Source organism: Trachurus japonicus, chromosome 8 (assembly GCF_045865225.1).
Source record: "Trachurus japonicus isolate A0001 chromosome 8, Traja_1.0".
NCBI classification, from domain to species: Eukaryota; Metazoa; Chordata; class Actinopteri; order Carangiformes; family Carangidae; genus Trachurus; species Trachurus japonicus.
This window is the reverse complement of record NC_140914.1, coordinates 29,091,229-29,116,792: the sequence shown is the minus strand read 5'-3', so window position 1 is coordinate 29,116,792 and position 25,564 is coordinate 29,091,229. Positions and strand designations below refer to the sequence as shown.

Below are 25,564 nucleotides of genomic sequence, written 5' to 3'. Positions count from 1 at the left end.
TGGTGATATAATTATTGGAAAAAAAAAAAAAAAAAAAAAAAACTTTTTCAACAAATCTTCATGGCGAATTTCGCAAATCCCAGAATATGTAGAGAATATTCTACGTGGAACTTAAAATGTTGAAGTACAATAAGCTTTCCAAACAGAGTTGAATAAAAATACTTGAGTGCAGGAAGTTGTTTCACTGAAACTGAAGTCGTTTTTCCAATTGCTACAAAATCTGAGTCGAATCTGCGGTTCCTGAAAAGGTCAGAAACCCCTGACGTTAAATGTTTGCCATGAGCCTTTGGGAAAAGTAGTTTTCTTGCCCCAAAATCTCTTTAAAAGCCAATGTTTCGCAAAAGCAAATAAGACTTCATATCCCATAGGGCATTGCGCGTAGCACGTCGACTGACGGGACGTATTAGCTCACGCGGACTGTCTCTGGGAGTGCTGAGTCGAATATCCTCTCTGGCGTCTGTGCCGATAGAAGCCGGTGGCTGAATTTCACCTGAGCCGGAGACAAAACATTACACACCGAGTTGGGGCGCGCTCGATTATCCGGAGGGGTCACCTTAACGTCGGCTTTTGGACAGACACCAACATAGACCAAGAACTACGTTGTTCAAATCTCACAGTAGTGAAAATCTGAGACCAACGATGGACCCGAGAGACACTGCCCCTGATTCCTGGGAACAAGAGGACGATGTGGAGGCCACGATCGACGGACAACTTGAATCCGCATTCACAAGTCTGAACGTGAATGCCAAACCGTTTGTGCCCAATGTAAACGCCGCTGAATTTGTTCCGTCTTTTGCCGTGAAAGCAAACTCGGAAAATCTCAATTCCGATGGTAAGTTGACAGTCACGTTGGGGGGAGCTACGTTAGCAAGCAGTTAGCTAGCCGCCAACACGAGCCTGGGCTGGGTGGCTGCTAGCTCACTTAGCCGCTCCACAGACACGCGTTTCTTGAAGCGCGACAAACTAAGCTAACTGCCGTGGTGTTCGGTCGGTGTGGTAATACACTCGACACGCCTGGCGATGTGTAACTCTAACTACATCCCATAGGCGCCGTAACTGTGATTAAATTGTGTTGTGTTACCTTGTTGAGCACTGGCAGAACTGTGTAAAAAAGTGCTCGAGCCAGCCGGTATGGGCTTGTTAAAGCGGTAGCCACCTAGCGTGTTCGTTAGTGGTGCGGTTTCACAACTGGAGCCCCGGGTTCCAGTGTCGACCTGAGCTCCACCGTTCACTCCAATGTAAACCTGTAAGCGGAGCCGGAGCTGGACAGCAAACAAACACCACTGTTACCGTTTACCACCAACACTGTGGTTATTTAAGCGAAGCTAGTTGCTCGGGACAGAAATTAGTGGGAACGTGAGTGTTTCGTGTGACGTGGGTGTTCTGACGCACTGCTGGTCAAGAGTGGAGCAAAATGTGTCATTGAAACCCGGGTGAAGGCGAACCAGAGACCTGGACCGGGTTGAATACCGTACTAACACCGCAGTAAGCAGCATGGAGCGGTTATCATTTTACATTAACGTCCTGTTTCCACAGTGTGACAGACATTATGATGTACACTGAGTTCCAAACTCCTCCACTACTGTCTCCATTAACACACTCGTGGACTTGTGCTCCAGGACATTGAGATGCCTGACATGCCAAACGGATGGAAGGACCTCCACATGTCAGGCTGTGGAGTTTGAGGAAAAATACACTTGTTTTATATTGTTTTCCAGTCAGTGTTCATTTAACAGAGTTTGGCCTGTGGTGAGTGGAACTAGTTGAACTTTACAGATGTTACATTAATTCAACAATTGTTTCTTTTTTTTCAGTTGCTGTTGAAAAAATCTCCACCATGGAGGTGTCAGAAAGCACCGGTATGTATGGCCTGCCTCTGTTTAAGACCAGTTCCCTCTGTGCCATGTGTCACCTACATGTTGTTACTGGTATGCCTCATTGTGCTGCCTAGTGCAAAGCCTAAAGTGACTGTTACATCATGAATAACTGAGGCCTAATTACAGAAGTTTAGTTTCCCTCAAAGTCCCCCCCCCCCCTCTCTGACGCCAGATTAACTGAAAAATGAGTTTTTGTCAGAGATTAGCATCAGTTTGTCCCGTGTTTTGTTTCTGGTTGTGTTTCATTATCAACTTTAAACAGACATGACCTTATTTCAGAGGGAGATAAAGCTACAACATTCAGCTGAGTTGTAAGCTGGTGAAATGTGATTATAATGAACTATGGTTGTGTTGCGTGTCCTCTGGGTCACAGTGCACAGCTACATTGATAGTGTAACATTGCTACCTGTTACTTGTCCATTCACTTCTACATGCAGTCATTCTTACACTAGAACCAGGACAAATATCTGTAGTATTAGTTTTTCTCTTGTTATGAGGAAACATAACCACAGTAGAAAAGGAAGCAGAGAAATGTAGTTGGATGTCAACAGGTGATGGCCATAGTTGAGGTGCGGCCATGTTTGGATTCTACTGCTTGTAGACTGTTCACACACAGGCCAGGAGTCTAAAGTAGGCACTGTAGAATTATATTCCAGAGAAAACAATATCAAGTAAGTTTTAGTTTGCTGAATAGCCAACATGAGCATTAACAGCTGTTTACTTACCAATGCAAACAAAGCTTAACAGGTTCACTTCATTGTCATTCTTCAGTGGAGGAGAGCAACCCTCTTGTTGTAGTTTTATCTTCTTCTAAAGTTGGCCGACCTGATTCATCACTTCCTGGTAAGAAGTCACTGTAGCATCCAGTCTGCGCTGACTAGAGGGCATATTTGATCCTCTTGTGCTGTAAACACAGGGATAGTTGACGCTCTTGACAAGACTGGTAAGTAATAGGCTGGTAATGCATATGTTGGCTACATCCTCATAGCAAAGCTTAGAAATAGCTTCTTTAAAGGGATAGTTCAACATTTTGGTAAATTCGCCCCATTGCCATAATCCCCTAGAGCTTTAGGAGTAGGTTCATTACCTTTAGTTGTCGGTGCAAGCTGTTTTTCGATAGGCGGGGCAGAGACGCGAGCTGCTCAGCTAACACTACGGAGGCATATGGTATTTCCGGGCCTTCCCTCATCAAACTCATCAAATACACAATCCAACAACTCCAAAACACTCTGGTGGACAAGTTGTGACCTGCACATTCACCACGCTATGAGATAATAACAGAACGTTACAAGACGGAGTTGTTTTTGAGGCAAATGTGTAACAGAAACTACATTCCAGACACGGCAGCTGGGCGGAGTGATTTCAAGAGCAAGTCGTTCTGAGTATTTGCTTCATATGTCGTAATGTTACATAAATATATGTTTTTTCATAGCGTGGTGAATGTGCAGGTCACAACTTGTCCACCAGAGCGTTTTGAAGTTGTTGGATTGTTTATTTAGTTTGATGAGGGAAATGTGGAAACACAGCTTGCACCGACAGTTAAAGGTAATTAACCCACTGATAAGACTTTAGGGGTTATGGTGATTGGAGAATTTGCCAAAATGTTGAAATATCCCTTAAATGCTAGTAAAAATAGTAACAGTTTAGTTGATCTTACAGAATGTCAATCCAGAAAATATTTAAAGCAGTAAAATCAACCATCATAAAGAACAATGGAGGTTTTTCAAAAGTCTCTGAACTTTTGCTCTTTTTTTATAGAGAAACGAAACAGTAAGGGTGTTTGTTAGATAATAGCAACGCAATGGTATTGGGTTATAATGAATACAGTTCTATCATGTTACAATATAGATATAAGGGGATATACTGTGAAAGTTCATTATTTCTGCTGAATATAAGGGGATTTCAAGGAGCGTTGTACAAATCCATCTCATCACTCTAACTGGTCAGATGGACACAACTGATGATAGATCCCAGGTCCATCCCATCCTTCTCTGTCCTGGACTGTTCCTGTCTCTGTCCACGGTCACTCTTGTGGTCACCTGTGTCCTTTCAACCCCAGCTTATGCACAAAAGAGCTCACGTGCCTCTGAGTTGATTGAGAGCAGACAAAAAACCTCTTCATGACTGCACACAGAGCTTTCAATACACCGACAGCCAAACAGCCGACTGCACATCAAGTCCAGTGTGCGTGTTTCACGACTCTGCTCCAAAACAATGCGAGCCCCCACATGCTGTGTGTGTGTGCGTGTCTGTCTCCTGTACAGTAGAGTGTGTGGTGTCATCTTTAGTATTTGATAAATATCAGCAAAGTGAATAACAAACAGCTGAAGAAGTGCACTGATTGACCATACAGCCTGCTGAATGTACAGGGAGGATGAAGAAGACCACATACACCACACAGAAGTTCATCATCCTAATGAACAAATTATCTTTATATACACAGCAGCACATTTTAACAAGACTCACTGCAAACACACTGGAACAGTCAGTGTTGTCAAGCTAACAGGTGTGTATCATATGTATTGCATTCACTTGAAAAAAAAAACTAATTTTTTTCTGAATAAGTTATTTTTTTGGCTTGTTTTTTTGAATATTTTTTTTCTGTTTTTCTGACCAATTCTTTTCCCCTTACTTAACGAGATTTCAAAATCAAGCAAGTAACGTTTAACCGCTGCGGTCAAGCCTCCACTTCATCACGGATCTATTAGATCTATGATATGTATATGCTCCACTTCAAAAAGTACAGTTGAGCTATCGCATTGTTTTGTGCTAGGCCTACATGTATATAGAGCGTGTAAGTGTAACTCACCCATAAAGGACGTGTAAACCCGACTGCCAAGCGGTCATTGACCACTGCTTTTTGTGTTACCTGCAGATGGAAGCTTCTCGTGGGATTTTGAAATCTCGCAAAGTCAGAAAAAAAATACTCCGAAAAACAGGAGGAAAAAAATGAACATGAAAAACAATAAATTAATCAGAAAAACAGAAAACATTGTTCAAAAAAACTTTTACTAAATTACTTCTCTTTTTTTTCCAATTGAATGCAATACGGTTCCTTACATGAGAAGGTGAATTCTCCTTTACATTTTAATGACATTACCAACACCATTAGAAAAATGGAGAATTCTTGTAATGTAATGCAGTGTAAATCCAGTTTGTACACTCATTCACCTGTGAGAAGACAGTGTTGTGGTGCTGTTTGACGTCCCCAGGACTGCAGAGGTGACATTCTTGTGACTGAACTTGGTCAGAAAGTTGCGTGTCGGTTATAGTTAGGTGCACTGATAGTGTGTCTGCACATGGAAACACTTCACTTTTAGTGTTCAAATCCAGTGAAATGGACTCTGAACTGGTCCCATGTTGGTGCTTGGTGTTCATTACTGCTGCAGGCCTGTGGTGGCTTTAGCTCTGCTTCACTGCTGGATCCTGAATTGAACCTTCACTGGCAGACAGATGTGTGAATTAAGTATTTGTCTGTTAGTCACGCACTCTTGCCTTTGCTCTCTGTCAAACTGCGGCGATCGTATGAATCGTTTGTGCCACAGCTGCACTTTGACACACAAACGTTGTCAGCAGAGAACGAAAAACCATACATAAAGCCGATGTGTAACGATGTGCAGGCTATAAGATACTGTCTTTATATTCAACGTCTGAGTCCTCTGTGGTAAAACATCTGGTCAGTGCTTTTTGCAGTCGTAGAGAAGTACTGAAGTACTTAACTTGAACTCATGAACTGCTCCAAGTTTATTTTATTTGCTCACTTGTTGTTCCCTCTGCAACGGGGCGCCGATCAGGGTGATTTACAGTCAACAAAGGTGCTGTGTTTTTACGTTGAAGGATTGGTCAACACTGCAGTCGGAACACACACTTGGCTTGTTGCTCTGCAGTTTTGTAAAGTTACCAGTAGAATAATGGGGGTTTGTGTGTCCGTGCAGCTCCGGTGGAGAACGGCGACACAGAGATGACCACAGAGGAGCCGTGGGACCAGAAAGAGGCCGAGCCCAACGAGGAGGAGCCAGGAGGCGGGGACCGGGGACCGGCGGTGGCGGCCACAACGGAGGAGACGGCTCCAGAGATGATGGAGGAGGAGGAGGAGTCGCCACCGGTGCCCAAGGTTCCACTCACACAGCCAGACGCCCCCAAGAAGGAACACATCAATGTCGTATTCATCGGACATGTAGGTCAGTGCAAACAAATAACCTGTCCGCTGATTTCCACAGGAGAGACTTCAAAAACCGTCTCAGACATAGATTGTTATTTTTGAAGGAGTGAGTGCTCAGGGATTTCCTAATGCGACGCGGCCCAGCTGTAAACTAGGTCTCTACCCAGTCAGGGGACCAGAGGGAAGAAGGTCCATCATGTCTGCAGCCAGGATGCAGAATAGAATAAAATGAAAATCCCAATATACCAGTTGCTCAAATCAAAATGCATCTGCAGAAATAATCTATAAATCTACAAATTAGCCACAGAAAACATAGTGCCCATGTTCAGATCGATTCCCTACGAGAGCAGCTGCATGTTTCCTAAAGCAGCAACAGCAGGTCAGAGGATCTGAACTATCCCGCTGATCTCAGTTCTTCTGGTAGTTTGTTCCAGTTGTGTGCAGCATAACAGCTAAATGCTGCTTCGCCATGTCTGGTTTGAACTCTGTGCTCCACTATCTGACCTGAGTCAGTAGATCTCAGAGCTCTACTGGGGTTATACTCTACTAACATGTCATTCATGTATTCTGGACCTAAACCATTCAGTTATTTTATAGATAAATAGATACCAATGAGTGGTTCTGCGCATGGAAAGTGAAGACCAGTTTGTGAGAGACACAGTGATGTGTGAGGGGTTGAATAAGTTGTCGTTCATATCTGTTATTACAAGTCAGGCAGGCTGGGCTAATTATCCCACATAGATAGAATGTAGGTGATTATGTTGGTCATGTGGCGGTGGGCCTCGGACAGGGCTGTGCTGCTGCCAGCTGTTCAGCCGGTGTGTAGCCGGTGTGTGTGCTCAAGCTGCTATGTGGTGTTACAGGAGCCTCCTCTGCATACCCACACATGCAGATCACAGCCAGCAGCAGACGGAGCTAAACTGTGCTGATGTTTGTTCCAGCTGCTGCCGTGTGTTTACTCAGCTGTCCAGTGTGCACACAACCAGCTCAGAGATTATCACCTCCACAGTGGCTCATCACACTCATTTACACTGTGGTGTGTGTGTTGTATTCAAGCTGATTCATAATGAAAGGCCAGTTTTATCAACCCAGCCCAGCAGGCTGATCTGGTATCAGGTGTGTGTATTATATGATGGCACAGCTAAAGTGTCTCTGAACAGCAGCTGAGATTAGACTTGTCACAATTAGTCGATAGTCGATACAATACCAGTCAATTTCCATGATTCTCGATACTTTTTCGGTACCATGATTAAAAGAAGAAGAAGAAACAGGAGCCATGTGCTTCTAAATTCATTAGGCTACTTTATTTGAGAAAAAAAAAAACAGTTTCACATCAAACTTTCTTGTATTTAAGTTCCACTGTGCTTCTCACACGCACAGAATTTACAGAGCAGACAGAAACATGAAGAACAGAGTTAAAAAGGTAAATAGGCTCAACACAAACAGAGAGTCATGTAGTCGTTAGTTCAACCAGAGAACTGTTGTTGACTGCTGGTGCAAAAATGACTCGTATGTTTCGTGCTACACACGTTTGTTTTTATTAGTTGGTCCAAACCGTGGATGTATTTTGGTCCAAACGCCGCAGTACTGTCAGAGCGTCATGTTTCCATGAGAACTGACGGGAGAAAGACGCGTGATATCTCATGTTTAAATGAGCTCCAACTTGTAGCGCACACCGAGCAATAGCGGCTCGAGGTCCAGCTCCACTGTAGCCGCACCGAGACCGCTGTCCACGTCAGTCCTGATAGGAAACCACACGGCGCGCTGATGGCAAGGTTGTATATTCCGTTACTCAAAGTACCGGAAAAAAGCAGGTACCGACGTATTTTGTTTACACGACAACGCTCGCAGATGAAAGCGGCAAAATATTTAATCAGATGTGCCATTCGTTTAGACGGCGACAGCGTTTTGGGGCTTGAAAACCTGTGGCTTTGGTGGCTGGAGACACACACCAAAGTTTAAACGTGACTGATGGAACACATTGATATAAAGTTGCTCCATGTGCTTCTTCTCCAGATGCTGGCAAGTCCACCATCGGCGGACAGATCATGTAAGTGTCCCCTTTTTTCTGGTCCTGTGCTTTTCCTTCACCGTGAGCGAGGTTAAATCCACCATGAGGCCTTTGTGCTGCTGAGGCTTGTTTCTTAGTCTTCCCTGCTTTCCAACAGGTATCTAACGGGCATGGTAGACAAGAGAACCTTGGAAAAGTACGAGAGAGAAGCCAAGGAGAAGAACCGAGAAACCTGGTGAGTGCGCACACCGTCCTGCTCTGTCCCCGTGACTGCATTTAACATCTGAAACACACTGGAACTTTATGACTAATGTCATATCAGATTATTAGCAGTTTAGTTTAGTTCCTCAAACACTGATGGAGCCTTTATTCATGTGCTGAATGACAGCTGCTTATGTCTACTCCCTCTGTTTGATGAGTCATCGGTCACTGTGGGAGCTAACGTTAGCCTCCATCAGGATAACTGTAAGCAGGTTTTCACTGCACACTGGATGAGACTGCTGTGATGTAGTTGTAGATGTAGTGTTTTTTCACCTCAGCTGAGTTTGCACTCTGAACTTGCTGCATTATTTATACAAACCAGCACTTCCTCTTACTAACACTAAAAAATATGCATGGTCCTATAAAATTTGTTTTATTTTTTCCCAAATTCTGTTTTTTCCGTTTTAATTTTTGGGAATTCTGTTTTATTTTTACCTTTACTCTTATTTTACTACTTGATAGTTCAACATTTTGGTAACAAACGTACTGCTGTGCCTATAGGAATTATGGGGCCAATTTGCCAAAATGTTGAACTATCCCTTTAATATTAATGACTACACAAATTAAATAGAAATTACTTTAAATGTATTGAGGTAACAAACAAACAACACTTGGCATGATGCAACATAACACTGCATTACAGGTACTTCGAATACCAACAAAATATTAATGCTGAGCTTTAAACTGTTTTGTGTTAATCGGCCGATTAAGGGGCCCTAAATATGTACTGTGATGAATAGGGATGCACATTTTGAATTTTTTTTCTGACCGATAACCGACGCTCGTTAACCGATTATTAACCGTTAACCGATAAGATTAAGATGCTTGTGGCGCACGGCAAAAAAAAAAATTACCTCTCCAATTTTTTTTTTTTTTTGGGGGGGGGGGGGGGGTTAAATACAAACGTGCGCTGCAACAGAGCAGCGCCACATCCACTGTGCTCTGTCTCAGCTGATGGCGCTCATATGGAGGTTAGATCGTCCAATGTAGAACTGTTTTTATACAAAGTGCAGCCAAACACCAGGCTGAAGGAACAGCAGAGCTCCTGACAGCTCCTCTGTGGAGCTGCAGGTGAACAGGCTGGAGAGCAGCGATGTCCTCGTCCTCTTTTTTTTTTTTTTTTCTCAGCGCCGTAGTTACAGGTGATTGACATCTATGTCCGTGTAGGCTACATTTATTGTCTGATCTTCCTTCATGGGGGCTGCTGCACATACTGTCAGTCCTCCTGTGTAACTTTTTGCTGCGAAATATGACTGAAGGCACGTGAACTCTGCACGTGTCGACACGCCCCCATGAGATGACGACATAAGGACCTAATAATAATAATAAAAAAATAACCGATAGTATTAATCGGTCAAAGTTCTTGTTATTGGTTAACGGTTAAACGGTTAATCATGTGCATCCCTAGTGATGAACCAGCATGAAACGTGTCATCGTTTGTCCCTCAGGTATCTATCCTGGGCCTTGGACACCAACCAGGAGGAGAGGGACAAAGGAAAGACGGTGGAGGTGGGACGAGCGTACTTTGAGACAGACAAAAAGCACTTTACCATCCTAGATGCTCCAGGCCACAAAAGCTTTGTCCCCAACATGATAGGAGGGGCGTCACAAGCAGACCTGGCTGTTCTGGTGAGTCATGGACCTGGTCAATGTTGCTCAACTCTGTGGAACATTCCGTTTAATAGACGCTTATGAGATTTAAAACAAAACAATAGGTACAGTCTGAAAGCTATAGATACTAGTGTTGTCACGATACCAACATTTTGGTACCGGTATCGGTACCAACATGTTTTTCGATACTTTTCGATACTTTTCGGTACTTTTCCAAATAAAAAGAGAACACAACAAATGTCATTATTGGCTTTATTTTAATAGAAAATCTTAGAACTATAACATATGCATCAGTAAATAATCAGTAAATCAGTAAACAGTTACTGCTGCTGCAGGATTAATGCCCATCTATATTAATCTGAACTCTTCCTAAATTAAAACATTAGTGGTCTGTTTAAAAATGAATATCAACTTGTTTTCTTTGCATTATTTGAGGTCTGAAAACACTGCATCTTTTTTGTTATTTTGACCAGTTATTATTTTTGGGAGAAATTGTTATCAGTAGTTTGAAACACAAACGTTCATGTTACTAAAACACACACACTTATTGTTTCCCATACGTTGATTCTGCCCCCCCCCCCTCCCCCTCCCCCCCTCCGCGTCGCGCTCCTTCGCTGTGCTCACTCACTCACAGAAAGAGAGAGAGAGAGAGAGAGAGAGAGAGAGACTATGCATGCCAGTGGTGATCCGCGGTACAAACGAAACGTAGCAGTGTTTGCATTAATTAACGAGTCTGTGGCAGCCGTCTCTCTCGCGCGCGGGCACACACACACACATAAACACAGGCACGTGGACAGGTGGCGCTGTAACGGTAATAAAAACAGCACCTTGCTTCGTTTCACTCGCTCGCTGCGGCTCAAATTACAATGCGGCGACTTCACGCGGCGACGTCACCGCTGCCGGCGGCGCAAAATGAAAGTACCGGTCCCATCTAAGCGCAGTATGGTACCGTTTTAAATGCGTCAGTACCCCGGTACCACTCTAGTACCGGTATACCGAACAACCCTAATAGATACTTATCAGTAAGGTGACGTCACGATGCGTTCCACCTGGCCGCCGCCATGCTGGGTACCGAACACTGAGTTAACCTCTATTCAGCTCAGTGCAGCCACATCCTCTCTGACCAGAAATGACTGCTGCCTGATATTTGGATATGGATATTTCTCATTCTGATGGCCTTGCCTTGAAAGCACACACCATTTCTGCTGAGACGATCTTTGACAGCGCGGTGCGCCGCTCTCTCTCCCGTTAAAAGTTAATCTAGCTCTCTCTCTCTCTCTCTCTCTCTCTCTCTCTCTCTCTCTCTCGCTCGCTCGCTCGCTCGCTCGCTCTGTCTCTCCTCCAAATACACGAAAAGCCAAATCAAATCAGAAATGCGTAGCCCACTTCTTTTTAACTCACAGACATTTATTTTCATAAAGTAATAAAATATCTGGACATTTTGCCATCGTTAACATTGAGACAAAAGGCTGCAGGAATGGAAGAAGAATTCGGCAAATCATCTTATCACGCAAAAAGTCACAACAAACAGGTTTTGCACAATGGTTTGCACAGATAAGTCTTAAAATATGTGCAACACCTTCTCATCACAATCCACACCATCTACACAGTTACGTTATCAGCTGTTATTAAAACCCAACTCATCAGGACGCGATGACCACCACTCACATTAAACAAACCGTTAACAATTAATAATCCACACTCAAACCGAGGCAACAATAGTGTTAACTGTACTCAACAAGCTGTTATTACAAGGTTTACAACAGATATGACTGACAACCTGGGCCGTGTGTGTGCGATAAGAAAGGGGGGAGGGAGGGAAGGGGGGAGGGAGAGAGGAAAAGTAGGTAAAAACCTGCTAGCTGCTAACTGTTAGCTACCGTAGCTCAGGCGTCGGTCTCCCGTCAGGTAAAAGCTGCCGTTTATTCCTCAAATGAAGCTCATGTTGAGCCTCTCCGGTACAGTTATCCATCACTGCTGTTGAATTAGCCGCTAAACTGCTGGACGCTAAAACCGAGGGGGCGTCTGTGTGTTTACAATTCACGAAAGCAACGTGAACGTACGTGCTGCTCAGACTCAGTAGAGTGAGGCAGCCTCCCTTGGCGTACATGTCTCCCAAGCTGTTTAATGACGGTAAAAAATGAAACAGAAAGTAAATATCCTGCATAGTTTCTCTTTTCTGTGCTGCGCTGATCAGAGCGGCGTCCCTACCTAGTGTATTTTACTTTTACAACGATCTGTTAAACAGGAATAACAGACTGTTAAATGCAAAATCAAGATGTAAATAAATATCAGAAATATCAATAAATTATCGGAATACGACATTCAATAGTGCCATGTAATAAAAAAAAGGTTTATCCACTATTTTTGTGAGATTTGATGGATGTATTAGGTCACAGCCCATAGACTGCCTTTGGAAGTCGGTACCCAAGATGGCGCTGTGACCGGCTGCGAACGCTGTGTGACGTCACGTGATATCTATCTATTAGTCGTTTTGTTTTTCTCAGATAACCATCTCTCAGACTGAAACACAGTGAAGATGTCTTATATTCAGTCCTGCAGCCAGGTCCTGGACTCTTGTCCTGTCCTGTTGTCTGTCTCTACCTCTCACATCTTTAGAGGTGGTGGGACTGTTGCTCTTGATTCAGATCTGATCCTTTTTGCTGTCCCTCAGGTGATCTCTGCCAGGAAAGGCGAGTTTGAGACTGGTTTTGAGAAGGGCGGACAGACACGGGAGCACGCCATGTTGGCCAAGACAGCCGGCGTCAAGCACCTGATAGTTTTGGTGAACAAGATGGACGATCCCACAGTCAACTGGAGCCTGGAGAGGTGGGTGAATAAGAACCAGGAGCAAAGAGAAAAAGCCAGCGAGTTAGTGCATTGTACACAGTTGAGGGTGGGGTCACGGTCCAGGTGGTTGCTAGGCAGCACTAAGGAACACATCAACATATTTCTGGGAAGTGAGATCAGACCCCCAGCAAAGCTTTGATGAGGAAGAAGAAGGAGTGTGCACTGACAAATGACTAACTTCAGTGTGTACTCTCATTCTGCCTGTCAATCAAACACATGCACAAAAAGCCAATGATCTTGAAAACCAAAATGAGCAGTCGTCTACGGTGGCCTGGAGGCGTAAACCAACATTACAAAATCCGAAAGACAAATTTACATTTCAGAAAACAAGACACGAAACACTTTTACAAACACAGAGACAATGATGGTTTGCACCTCCAGGCCACCGTCGTCGTCAGTTTTATCATGGTTTTTACTGAAGTGCACTGAAAATGTCCTTTAGTCCTGAAACACAACCTGATCATTCACTTGAGCATGTGAATGTTTGAATCCACACATGCTCCAGTGCAGCAGCGCTGGCTCGGCCGGCTCCAGGCTAATGACAGCTTTTCCACTGCTGTAATGTCTCTCAGTCACAGACGCTACACTGTGCTGTTAACGGCAAGGCACATGTATTTGTTAGGAACATTATCATACAGAGAGGTCATTCAGTGTGTGTAGCAAGGCCAGAGCAGTTACTGTATCTATTCTGAGTCTGAACCTTGGAACATGTCATTCAGCAGCTTTTCACATGGACCATTGCCATTAGTGTTGTTTTTGGAGGCCTGATTTAATGTTAGTTTTAGTCTAGTCTTTGTGTCCAACTGTCATTTTAGTTTTTATTAGTTTTAGTCACATTCATACTCCTTTTTTTTTTTTTTGTCTAGTCAAGATTCAGACGACTAAAAGTCTGAGCATTTTAGTTTATTTTAGACAGAATAACCCATTACTATTTTGGTCTAGTTAAGGTCAATGATTTAAATTTCTTTGTCATTATGTTTAACCCAGTCAATGTAGTATAATTACCTTGTATAGTATAAACATCCATAAACATCCATTCCTGACATGGAAGATGCTGCTCAACATATTTATTTTCAGTTCCCACTCACTAGACTTAGCAGATATTTTGGAGAAAAAAAACCACTTTACACTCTCTCTCACACACAAACAGGCTGCCGGCCATCAGGCCCTATCTCTATGTCAGACTTAACTTTGTTTCTTAAATTGTGGTCAAGTCTAACCCACCGCAGCTGCATCTTCTATCTAAATAATGCTGTGAGTGGGGATTGAGGAAGTGACGTCGCTGCCTAGGAAACAGAAATACTGCAAAATAATTATAACAACACGACTAAACATAACGTTATTTCGTCTCATCTCGTTTTGTCACGTGATAAAGGTTCGTTGACGACGATATTTTAGCTTTGGTTGAGGAAAGCAGCACTATTTGCCTTGTATTATAATAATAATAATAATAATAATAATAATGGATTACATTTATACTGCGCTTTTCTATCGTTACCTGATACCCAAAGCGCGTATGTTGCTGCTCTGGTTCCAACTGCTTTCCTAAAGGCTCTGTGAGCGGCAGGGTTGAAGCAGATGTAGAATTGCAGTCGTCCAGTTCACGGGTCAAACCAGACTCACTTTGAGGTAAACATCAACTGACCTGCACAGGACAGCATGAGCCAACACACCGAGGTGCGGGAGGGCGGCTGCACTGCACCTTCACCTACCGACCGTGTAGCTGACTGCACTGTGTGTAGCTGTGTGTAGCTGTGTGTCCTGACTCCACATCCCCTTGTCTGAACCCACAGGTATGAGGAGTGCAAGGAGAAACTGGTGCCATTTTTGAAGAAGGTGGGCTTCAACCCAAAGAAAGACATTCACTTCATGCCGTGCTCCGGGCTGACAGGGGCCAACCTGAAGGAGCCCACCGACATGTGCTCCTGGTACACGTAAGTCCTCTCAGCAGGGAGCCGTACACACACATGGATTCTTGTGTTCCTCCACCCAGCTCACCGTCTGTGCTCTCTGTCATTCCAGAGGTTTACCGTTCATTCCACACTTGGACAGTTTGCCAAATTTCAACAGATCAAGTGATGGCCCTGTCAGATTGCCCATCGTAGACAAATACAAGGTAAGAGTGTGTTGACGACCCTCTGCAGGTTCACCTCGACCTATTCATGATCCCTTTTAACATTTCAAATATTTGTGTCACCCATCCGATTCTGTAACGACATGGAATACATTCTCACAGCGCCTTTTCTAACAGTAGTGATCAAACAAGTGGAAGTCTTGGACCTGGTCTCACATCCATATCACAAACAGTGTCTTAAGACTCTTAATCTTCTCTGGAAAAATTTGTTTTGACTTTTGGATGAAGAGGTGCAATAAACAACAGATTCAAAGCTCAGCTGTCAAATTTCACTTTCCACTTAAAGGACAATTCCGGGCAAATTCAACTCGGGGCTGTATTTTCCTAACATTTTAGGTCTAAAAGAAGGAATCTGAAGATTTTCAGTTTAATTGCTCTTGTTTTGCGGTAGTTGTGTCTGTCCGCATCACCACGGCAGCGATGAATGGGAGCGGATTGAGGTTCCGCTGCTTAGGCTGTTAACATCCCTCAAAGCCGCAATTTTTTTTTCCACAGACGGCGTCAGATGGCGACTCAAACATGCACCGAGAAGTTTATTTACTTCGAGCAAGTCAAGAGTCGATATTCCTGTGTTTATGACAGAAACGGGAGCTTCCGACTGCACGTGAACACACCGAGCGCGTCAACTTGGGTCTCGCGCGAGACTTTGTAAAACTAGATCTAATTCAAAAATGTCGGCTTGCTTGAAGTAAATAAACTTCTCGGTGCATGTTTGAGTAGCCATCTGACGCTGTCTGTGGAAAAAAAATTGCGGCTTTGAGGGATGTAAACAGCCTAAACAGCGGAACCTCAATCCGCTCCCATTCATCGCTGCCGTGGCGATGCGGGGACAGACGCAACTACCGCAAAACAGGAGCAATGGGCTTTATGCACAGCTCCACTACTTCCTGAAATAAGCCAGCTCCTTTATTTCCTGTCTTACACTATTGGACCAACTGATTAATCCAGGTGTGCCTGACCATTGTTGTGAGGGCTACACACCTGGATTAATCAATTGGTCCAATAATGTAAGACAGGAAATAAAGGAGCTGGCTTATTTCAGGAAGTAGTGGAGCTGTGCATAAAGCCCATTAAACTGAAAATCTTCAGATTCCTTCTTTTAGACCTAAAATGTTAGGAAAATACAGCCCTGAGTTAAATTTGCCCAGAATTGTCCTTTGAGACTCTAGCAGTAGGTTCGTTACCCTTTTATTTGTCGGCATAGGCTATTTTTAGAACGGCAGAGCAGAACCGTGAGCTGCTCAGAGCTACGCTACAGAGGCTAATGGGATTTCTTGCGTTGTGGAGTTGTTGGATTGTGTATTTGATGAGTTTGATGAGGGAAACTAAGAAATCCCATCAGCCTCCGTAGCGTAGCTCTGAGCAGCTCGCGGTTCTGGACCAATTTGCCAAAATGTTGAACTATCCCTTTAAGGGAGTGCATGTTTAATGTTGTTACCCAACCTGTCCACATGTCTCCTTCTTCTTCACATGGACATTGTTAAACAGGTGTTTGTGCCACTGTCTCTGGCTGACACTCTAACACCTTGTCTCTCCATCAGGACATGGGCACGGTGATTCTGGGCAAACTGGAGTCGGGCTCCATCAGTAAAGCACAGCAGCTGGTCATGATGCCAAACAGGGTAAGGTATCCCACAGGCCTTTGCTCCAGACGGACTCACAGGATGAGACTGTACCTGGATGCATTGATCCCTGCAGGCTTTGTTTCTTGTTGTTGTGCTGCTTCAAACTTCATCTCAGGACCCGGTAACAAGTTTAGAGTTGACACATTGTCCACAGTCCTCAGAACAGCATGCTCTGTCTTCAGTCCTGCAGCCTGCAGACAAGACAGCCTCAGCACACACTGACCAATGATTACCACACTGATCATCAGCCACCTGCACATAACTCACTCTAATGGTCTCATATTGTTACAGTTTGACTGAGCAGCTGGGTAATGGATGAGGCTGCTTTCAAGAAGTCAAACAGTTGGATGACACACAACAACACAACATTTCTGGAGCGTGAACACACTGATCTGTTATAGTGGACACAGTCATTGTCACAGTCTTCATCCCTAAGATGAAGGGAGCAAAAACTTTTTTATTTCAAACAATTTATCCACATATACTAGGGCTGGAACGCTACATAAAAGTTTCACTTTTGAAGCCACGGCTCATTAGTTTCACACTTTCCTCAGAATGGGACTTCAAAGAACTTGTAAAAACAAAACAAAAATCAAGCCCCAGCTCTGTCAGCTCACCTTCTGCTTTAAGTATAGCAAACATTGCAGAATTCATTTCAAAAAAATAAACGAATTCAACATTAAGTGCTGCTTTACCAGCAGTGCAAACTCATATTCTCTCTTTTTTGAACAAAGCAGCATTAGCAGCAGAGTCAACTAAGAAACCGCTTCATTTAAATGTCTTTTTTTTTTTCCTTTTCTATGTTTTTTATATATATATATATATACACATATACACACACATATACACACACACACACAGTGGGTACGGAAAGTATTCAGACCCCTTTTAAATTTTTCACTCTTTGTTTCATTGCAGCCATTTGCTAAAATCAAAAAAGTTCATTTTATTTCTCATTAATGTACACTCAGCACCCCATCTTGACAGAAAAAAACAGAAATGTAGAAATTTTTGCAAATTTATTAAAAAGAAAAACTGAAATATCACATGGTCATAAGTAACCCTTTGCTGTGACACTCGTATTTAACTCGCATGCTGTCCATTTCTTCTGATCCTCCTTGAGATGGTTCTACTCCTTCATTGGAGGTTACAAAAGAATTTCTGCAGCACTCAAGGTTCCTAAAAGCACAGTGGCCTCCATAATCCTTAAATAGAAGAAGTTTGGGACGACCAGAACTCTTCCTAGACCTGGCCGTCCAGCCAAACTGAGCAATCGTGGGAGAAGAGCCTTGGTGAGAGAGGTAAAGAAGAACCCAAAGATCACTGTGGCTGAGCTCCAGAGATGCAGTGGGGAGATGGGAGAAAGTTCCAGACAGTCAACTATCACTGCAGCCCTCCACCAGTCGGGGCTTTATGGCAGAGTGGCCCGACGGAAGCCTCTCCTCAGTGCAAGACATATGAAAGCCTGCATAGAGTTTGCCAAAAATCACATGAAGGACTCCCAGACTATGAGAAATAGGATTCTCTGGTCTGATGAGACGAAGATTGAACTTTTTGGCATTAATTCTAAGCGGTATGTGTGGAGAAAACCAGGCACTGCTCAACCTGCCCAATACAAAGGGCTGCAGTGATAGTTGACTTTGTGGAACTTTCTCCCATCTCCCCACTGCATCTCTGGAGCTCAGCCACAGTGATCTTTGGGTTCTTCTTTACCTCTCTCACCAAGGCTCTTCTCCCACGATTGCTCAGTTTGGCTGGACGGCCAGGTCTAGGAAGAGTTCTGGTCGTCCCAAACTTCTTCTATTTAAGGATTATGGAGGCCACTGTGCTCTTAGGAACCTTGAGTGCTGCAGAAATTCTTTTGTAACCTCCAATGAAGGAGTAGAACCATCTCAAGGCGGATCAGAAGAAATGGACAGCATGCGAGTTAAATATGAGTGTCACAGCAAAGGGTTACTTATGACCATGTGATATTTCAGTTTTTCTTTTTTAATAAATTTGCAAAAATTTCTACATTTCTGTTTTTTTCTGTCAAGATGGGGTGCTGAGTGTACATTAATGAGAAATAAAATGAACTTTTTTGATTTTAGCAAATGGCTGCAATGAAATAAAGAGTGAAAAATTTAAAGGGGTCTGAATACTTTCCGTACCCACTGTATGTATGTGGGGGGATTTGTATTGCCTTCAGTTGATAGTGAAGAGAGAGACATGAAATGGGGAGGCAGAGAGAGGGAATGACATGCAGGAAAGGGCTGCCCAATGCGGGATTCGAACTGGGGCCGCCTGCACTGTAGCCTCAACGTTATGGTAATGTGCGACAGTTTCAATCATCACACGCTCGTTGTGCAGCGTTTTTTTTACTGCTCTTGTTGTTGTTGTTGTTGTTGTTGTTTTCCAGCAGTATAGACGCTTTCTTAAAAAAATAGAAATTAAAAAAAGATGGGCTTGCCGTCTTGATCGTCACGTAATCCCGCGATTGCATATTTATCACACTTTTTTTTACCAGGCCTACTGCTACTCTTGACTTTTACTGACTTACTCTCTCTTTTTTCTGTCCGTCTCGTGTTTGTAGTAACGTTGGGTTTTAAAAATGCCGCTTATTTCGGGGCTTTCTCTTAGCATCACATCCTGCTTTGAGTCTGACCAATCAGCACAGAGTAAATCTCAAGCCCCACCAGGACTTTTTCAGGGCCGATCTGAGTACCTACCCCCAGGCAGGGACTCCGTTGGGCCCCGTAAAGGTTCCTGTAAACGGCCCAGTAGTGGAGACTACTGGCTACTGGGTCAAGTTGAACAGCTGTCAGCGATGAGACTCCTGTAGTTTGCCTTTGCTTCTAAACCAAACAGGAAACTGAAACGTTAACATGAGGAGTTGGAGCTTTAATTCATGTCCTCTGTTGCCGTCTGCTGTGATTCTTCTACCCTGCACATACACATGAAATGACCCGTCTCCCCTCTGTCCTCCTGCAGCATGTGGTGGAGGTGTTGAGTCTCCTGTCAGACGACGTGGAGACGGACGACGCCGGGCCTGGAGAGAACCTGAAGCTGCGGCTGAAGGGCATCGAGGAGGAGGAGATCCTGCCGGGCTTCATCCTCTGTAACGCTGAGAACCTCTGCCACTCAGGGCGCACCTTCGACGCCCAGGTCAGTCCCACGCAGCGTCTCCGCTCACCGCTTCACCGTCCAGCCGTTATTACACAGTCTTTTGGGAGAAAATGAACAGTGGGTGGCACGATGCTGCCCTCCCAGTAGAAAGCCAGGGCCTGTCGGTGTAGTGTGTGTGTGTGTGTGGGTGTTGTTCAGCTTGCATCCAGAGAGCAGATCCCCTGAAGGACGCAGCTTCTGTGTGAGACACAAAACAGGACCCACATCTCGTCTCTCCCAGAGAGATCCAAAACTTCATTGTCTGTCCCAAAAGGTGACAGAAATCCTCCTTTGACAAGGCTCAAACAGCACACACAGTTCACATTAAAACACATTGAGGAACATATTAAAACCAGAGGTGGGTAGTAACGCGCTACATTTACTCCGTTACATTTACTTGAGTAACTTTTTGGAAAAATTGTACTTCTAAGAGTAGTTTCAATGCAGCCTACTTGTTACTTTTACTTGAGTATATTTCTTCAGAAGAAGCTGTACTTTCACTCCGTTACATTGAGCTTCATTCCGGTCGCTACTCGCTACTTTTTCTTATTGATCCAATGTGCGATCTGTTTGTTTATGTTTTAATGAGATACTTCCGAGCCTCTGTCACATGACTGCGTTTCACCAATCAGATGTAGCCACTCGCGACGTTTGCCTCCGTGTAACCAATCAGACAGAGCCAGGCAGTCACATGACCGCACACAAAATCTCCACCCCCCGAGTTTCGGGGGTTTGACTTTGACTTTGGTTTCACTAGAAACCAATCATAGGACCCCCCCCGCCCCCCCCCAAACACACACACACAGTCACAGATAGACACACAGACACCACACCCACACAAAGAGCTTATGGACAGTTCATAGATCTTTCATAGATAGGCCTATGTAAGTTATTGTGGCTGAATTTGTCTTCATTTATGTTACTTTGTAAAAAATGTCATTTAGGCTTTTGTCTTAGTTGTTAAATGTTGTTCTTTGGCAATATCTGGATTTTTTCACTGCTATTATATTTTTGTGTATTTGATTAGGCCTACATTTACGCGCTGATAATTAAACGAACAAATCAGAGGTTACTCAGCAGTTACTTAGTACTTGAGTATCTTTTTCACCAAGTACTTTCTACTCTTACTCAAGTAAATATTTGAATGGCTACTTTTTACTTTTACTTGAGTAACATTATTATAAAGTAACTATACTCTTACTTGAGTACAATTTTTGGCTACTCTACCCACCTCTGATTTAAACATACAAAGGAGAGAGGGTCAGACACAGCAACAGATAAAACAGAATGACCATGTGTCTATTTTATATTATTCCAGGCAGTTCTGACAGAGGGAATGAAAGATTTCTTCTAGATGTGTTTTTGGGCCAGTAGGACTTGATCACTGGGTGGGAGGGGTCTTCAGAAGTCAGGGTGGATTTCCTGGTCACTAAGCGGTGATCTAACGCCCCTTTTCCACAGCACACTCACAGCTCTACTCGCCTCGACTCTGTTTAGAGCTTCTCCATCACAGCTGACTGAGTCCTTCATAGTTGTCAATGTGGCTACGGCCACGTGTCTCTCTGTCTTTTTTCGATCCTCTCTTCAGCTCCAAACTCAATTGTCTGCACCTCAGTCACAGACCACAGCCTGGTTTTCACCACACAGTCAATTAAAGGAGAATTCTGGTCATTTTTGACCCCTAAATGGTTGTCCTGATGGTCACCCAGTGTTGTTGGGAGCAAAAAACGCGACTAAAATTGATGCAGGCAAAAATAAACGGTGGAGCAGTGCAGTGGTAATGTCCATAATATCTCTGACCGTTTATTTTTGTAAAGAAATCATCACAACGAGGAAAAAGTGTTTGTTTCTGTGGCGGAGAGAACAGGCACTCTGTGATCGGATAGTAATGTCTTAGTTTATACTGTTTATACTGTACACTATATGAGTTCAGTGGTGTCTCGTAAGGGTTTGAGTCATGTACCATAGATATTTGATTGTTTTTTGAGTGTTTGTTGTGGTTGAAAGAATTGCCCCCATAGGTTAGTGTCCCTAGCGCCGGGTAGCCATGGTGTAACTCTGGTTTGCCTGCATCAATTTTAGTCGCGTTCCCCCCAACACTGGGTGACCATCAGGACAACAATTTAGGGGTCAAAAATGTCCGGAATTCTCCTTTTAACTCAGTGAAAGAATAACAACAGTCTCAGTACAGATCATTGTGGGAAGTCCCTGTGTGTCCTCATCATCACTGTGTGTGTCTTCTCCTCAGATTGTCATCATCGAACACAAATCCATCATCTGTCCAGGTTACAACGCAGTCCTTCACATCCACACCTGCATTGAAGAAGTGCAGATTACAGTAAGTCTGACATCACTCACTACAGCTGATAGTTGTTAGCAGACGGAGGAGGATGTGCTTCATTATGTTGTTCTGCTGCTCCTCCAACACAAAATGAATCTATACAGTGATGTCATGTCTGTCACTATGAGTAACTGTAGTGTGTGTGCTGACGTTGTGTTGCTCTCTGCTCTCAGGCCTTAATCTGTCTGGTAGACAAGAAGTCAGGAGAGAAGAGTAAGACACGCCCACGATTCGTCAAACAGGACCAGGTCTGCATCGCCCGCCTGCGCACAGCAGGGACCATCTGCCTCGAGACCTTCAAAGATTTTCCTCAGATGGGACGGTTTACCTTACGGGACGAAGGTGTGTGGCCTCATCACTAACAATGCCGTCGTTAGAAATCCGCTGTCACTGTTCTGAGTTCAGTGTGAAACTCTTCCACACCCTAACCCAACACTCCTCAAGTCTGAGTTAAAGTAATAACACTTACACAAAATGCTGTTACGTTTTTATCTCCAAGGAAGAATTCAAACATTTCTCCTCATCTTAGTCTTACACTACAGGTGAATAGGGTAAAACATTTAACTAACACATACCATCATGAAACTTCCCAAGTTTATCACTTAAATTAAGACAAATATTTTCTGTATTAGAAGTTTTGTCAACTTTTATGTTTGAATATGTAAATGGGGCAATATCTGATGAAATATGCGCTAATTTGCATACATTTCCAGAACCAAAATCTGAACAATGGTTAAAGCTACTTTCAAAATTAGAGTCAGAAATTTTTACAGAGGGGATTTTGGATATCTCTTTTTATCACTCTGTAAATTAGAAAAAACTGTCACCAGCCCTAAAAAAAAATCACATTTCACCCTGTTTTTAGGAATAAAACGTTGTATAAATCAGGCTGTGAATGATATATCAACAATCCCCTCTGTAACAACCTTCAGAATATGTTTTCAGTCTGGCTCCTGAACCAAAAACTTGAACCGTCTTGTATCCAGTAGTTTCTTGCTACAGACTGACTTTGACTGACATGTGACTGTGTGTTTTGTGTGTGTGTCTCAGGTAAGACCATTGCCATCGGAAAGGTGCTGAAGCTGGTCGCCGAGCGGGACTGAAGAGGACCGAGCCGTCTGAGAGTCCTGGTGAGAAGGAACGGGCAGAGCTTGGTTTTTAACCCGCCCACAACGTTGTCAGCGGCGACGGCACCTCCCTGTCACGCCCCCCTTCTGCGTGCCGAAGATCTGCTTCAGAAAAAAAAACTCATCTGAAAAAGAAAAACCTGTTTTTAAGTAAACGACAAACCAAGATGAAGTCCACACGAGTCAGCTTTCTCATATTGAGAGCTCAGCTATGCCATTTCTGGGTTAGCCCTCCTCCACCTCTACCACCTCCCCTCTGGTCTACTCATCATTACATGATATTTTTCTTCTAGTTTTTTTTTTTTTTTTTTTTCTTTCATAAATGACAGTGACAAATGGCAGAAGTTATATCTGTAAACAGATGTGGACCAGGATTTTGCTTGGAGTATAAAAAATGATTTTCAGAAGTAAATTGCAAAAGAAATTGTTTGAGAGAACTTAACCAGTTGAAACCAAATGTTTATCTTGGGTGTACATGTCTCCCTTTGCTTTGACCCAGTTTTTGGTTTCTCGTTGCGTTCTGGCTGTGTGCTTGAGCGTGCTCAAATGTTATTAAAGCAAACAACTATGACAATAAAATAATAAATTGGGAAAACAGTGTTTTCATTCTCAGAGCATGTTCCAGTGGCTGGTTTCATATTTCACTCTTTAAAGGAGTTCCTGACAGACAAATAACTCTCCAATCTCCAATTGAAATTTTTAAAGAATAAAATGTTTTTTATTTTTAGATAAAATTCTGAACAGGTCCCAGACAAACCGGCCTGATCCACACATCTCTGTGTCGGTGCACAGATGCTGCAGATGTTTGGCGTCATACAGTTTGTCTTGAGGGACTGCTCCTACAGCTGTTTGAATCTGGTTGACCTCAAGGCATTCTACACAACGAGCCACATTCACTCACATTTGTACTTTTTCTTTCACGTGCACAGTCACTAATGACCAGTGTCTTGTCCACGGACTCACCTGCTGGTGTGTGTGTTATCTGGGTTCAGACTTTGCCACAGAGGCCGAGGCTGGAGTCCAGTCCCCGGCCCTGTGCTGCTGCTGCTGTCATTCTCTCACTATGACTAATAAAGGCAGACGCCTGAAAAGACAACTTTAAAAAAAAGAAAGATATTGTGTCTCTCCTAACTTCCTCTCTGCCTGGTTGATTCCATCATTAATAGCGTAATAGTTGTAATCACATGTCCTTCCTCATTTATATTTCACTGTGTTTTCACTGAGCGTTTCATTGTTGAACTTCACAGCTGAAGACTCTTCACACAGCAGGCCCACGTGGTCCAATGACCCACATCTGATGTTTAATGACAGCTTGAGCAGCACAAATCTCATCAATCAATCAAATCAAATTTTTATTTATGTAGCACCTTTCAAAGCAAATAAATGGCGTTCAAAATGCTTTACATTTTGATTGAAAAAGTATAAGAAGTGAAACAAGAAGAATGACATGGAGACTAATGCACGAAGATTAAAAACAATACAATATATCAATAGTAAAAAACAAAATAAAATAAAAACAATAAAATATTTAAAGAAGAAATACAAATAAATAAATAAAAAATAGAATAAAATGCAGGATAGAAATATAAATGGACTCAGACTTTAAAATCAGGTGTGGCCACTTTCATCTGTGGTTCCATATCAGATACAGATGTGATTTTTGACACGTGGCCTCAGTCTAACAGATACATCAGAAAGCAGTAGATCACTGTAGATCGTTCATGTGACACTAGAATAGAAAACGTATCAACTTCTGAGTTTTCATGAACAACTGTTGCATCATTGCACGAGTGCATCTAAATAAATTGGAACATGGTGGAGAAGTTGATTTATTTTGTAGTTCAAAAAGTGAAACCTTCACATATTCTGGGCTTAAAACACGCAGATTGAGATTTTTGAAGCTTTATTTTAGTTTAGTTTTGATGCACATTTCTATGAAAGACTCTTACTTTGAAGCAGTTCTTTGTGAATTAATTCACTTTTTGAAAATATGATCACCAGTACAGAAGGGAAACCAATCACAGCCAACTCCTTCACTGTCAATCATGTTTGGACCTATCAGTGTCCTAATGATGCTGTGGGATGAAGATGAGGTGACTGTGTAAATGTGGAACAATAAAACAATGAGTTGACATTTATAATAGATTTAATTGGGAATACTTTAAACTCACATACTGCAGCACTTTAACTTCAATATATACAGTGGCATGCAAAAGTTTGGACACCCCTGGTCCAAATGTATGTTAATGTGAACAGTTCAGCAAGTGGAAGATGAAATGATCTCCAAAAGACATAAAGTTAAACATGAAACACTCTTTTGTAATATTTTAATCAATATCAGTGTATTATTTTAGAGTGAAAGGGGGAAACAAAGCAGCAAGAATAGGAAACCCAGGAGACTTGAGCTCTCAGATAATTTTG

At 43.1% G+C, this 25,564-nt stretch overlaps 1 protein-coding gene across 2 annotated transcripts; it reads left to right on the top strand.

Annotated features, from left to right (window-relative positions):
• Positions 1-425: 425 nt before the first annotated feature.
• gspt1l (G1 to S phase transition 1, like) lies at positions 426-23,738 on the top strand. 2 transcript variants are annotated; one of them, XM_085785135.1, is made up of 14 exons: positions 426-832; positions 1,815-1,859; positions 5,813-6,058; positions 8,056-8,089; positions 8,208-8,285; positions 9,760-9,940; positions 12,597-12,751; positions 14,566-14,706; positions 14,795-14,888; positions 16,448-16,528; positions 19,502-19,675; positions 21,924-22,013; positions 22,190-22,358; positions 23,067-23,738. In XM_085785135.1, exons 1-14 carry the CDS (start codon positions 640-642, stop codon positions 23,117-23,119), a joined length of 1,734 nt encoding a protein of 577 aa, XP_085641261.1. In that variant the 5' UTR covers positions 426-639; the 3' UTR covers positions 23,120-23,738. The 2 variants fall into 2 exon arrangements, with proteins under 2 accessions (XP_085641261.1, XP_085641262.1); XM_085785136.1 differs by lacking the exon at positions 1,815-1,859.
• Positions 23,739-25,564: the final 1,826 nt, after the last annotated feature.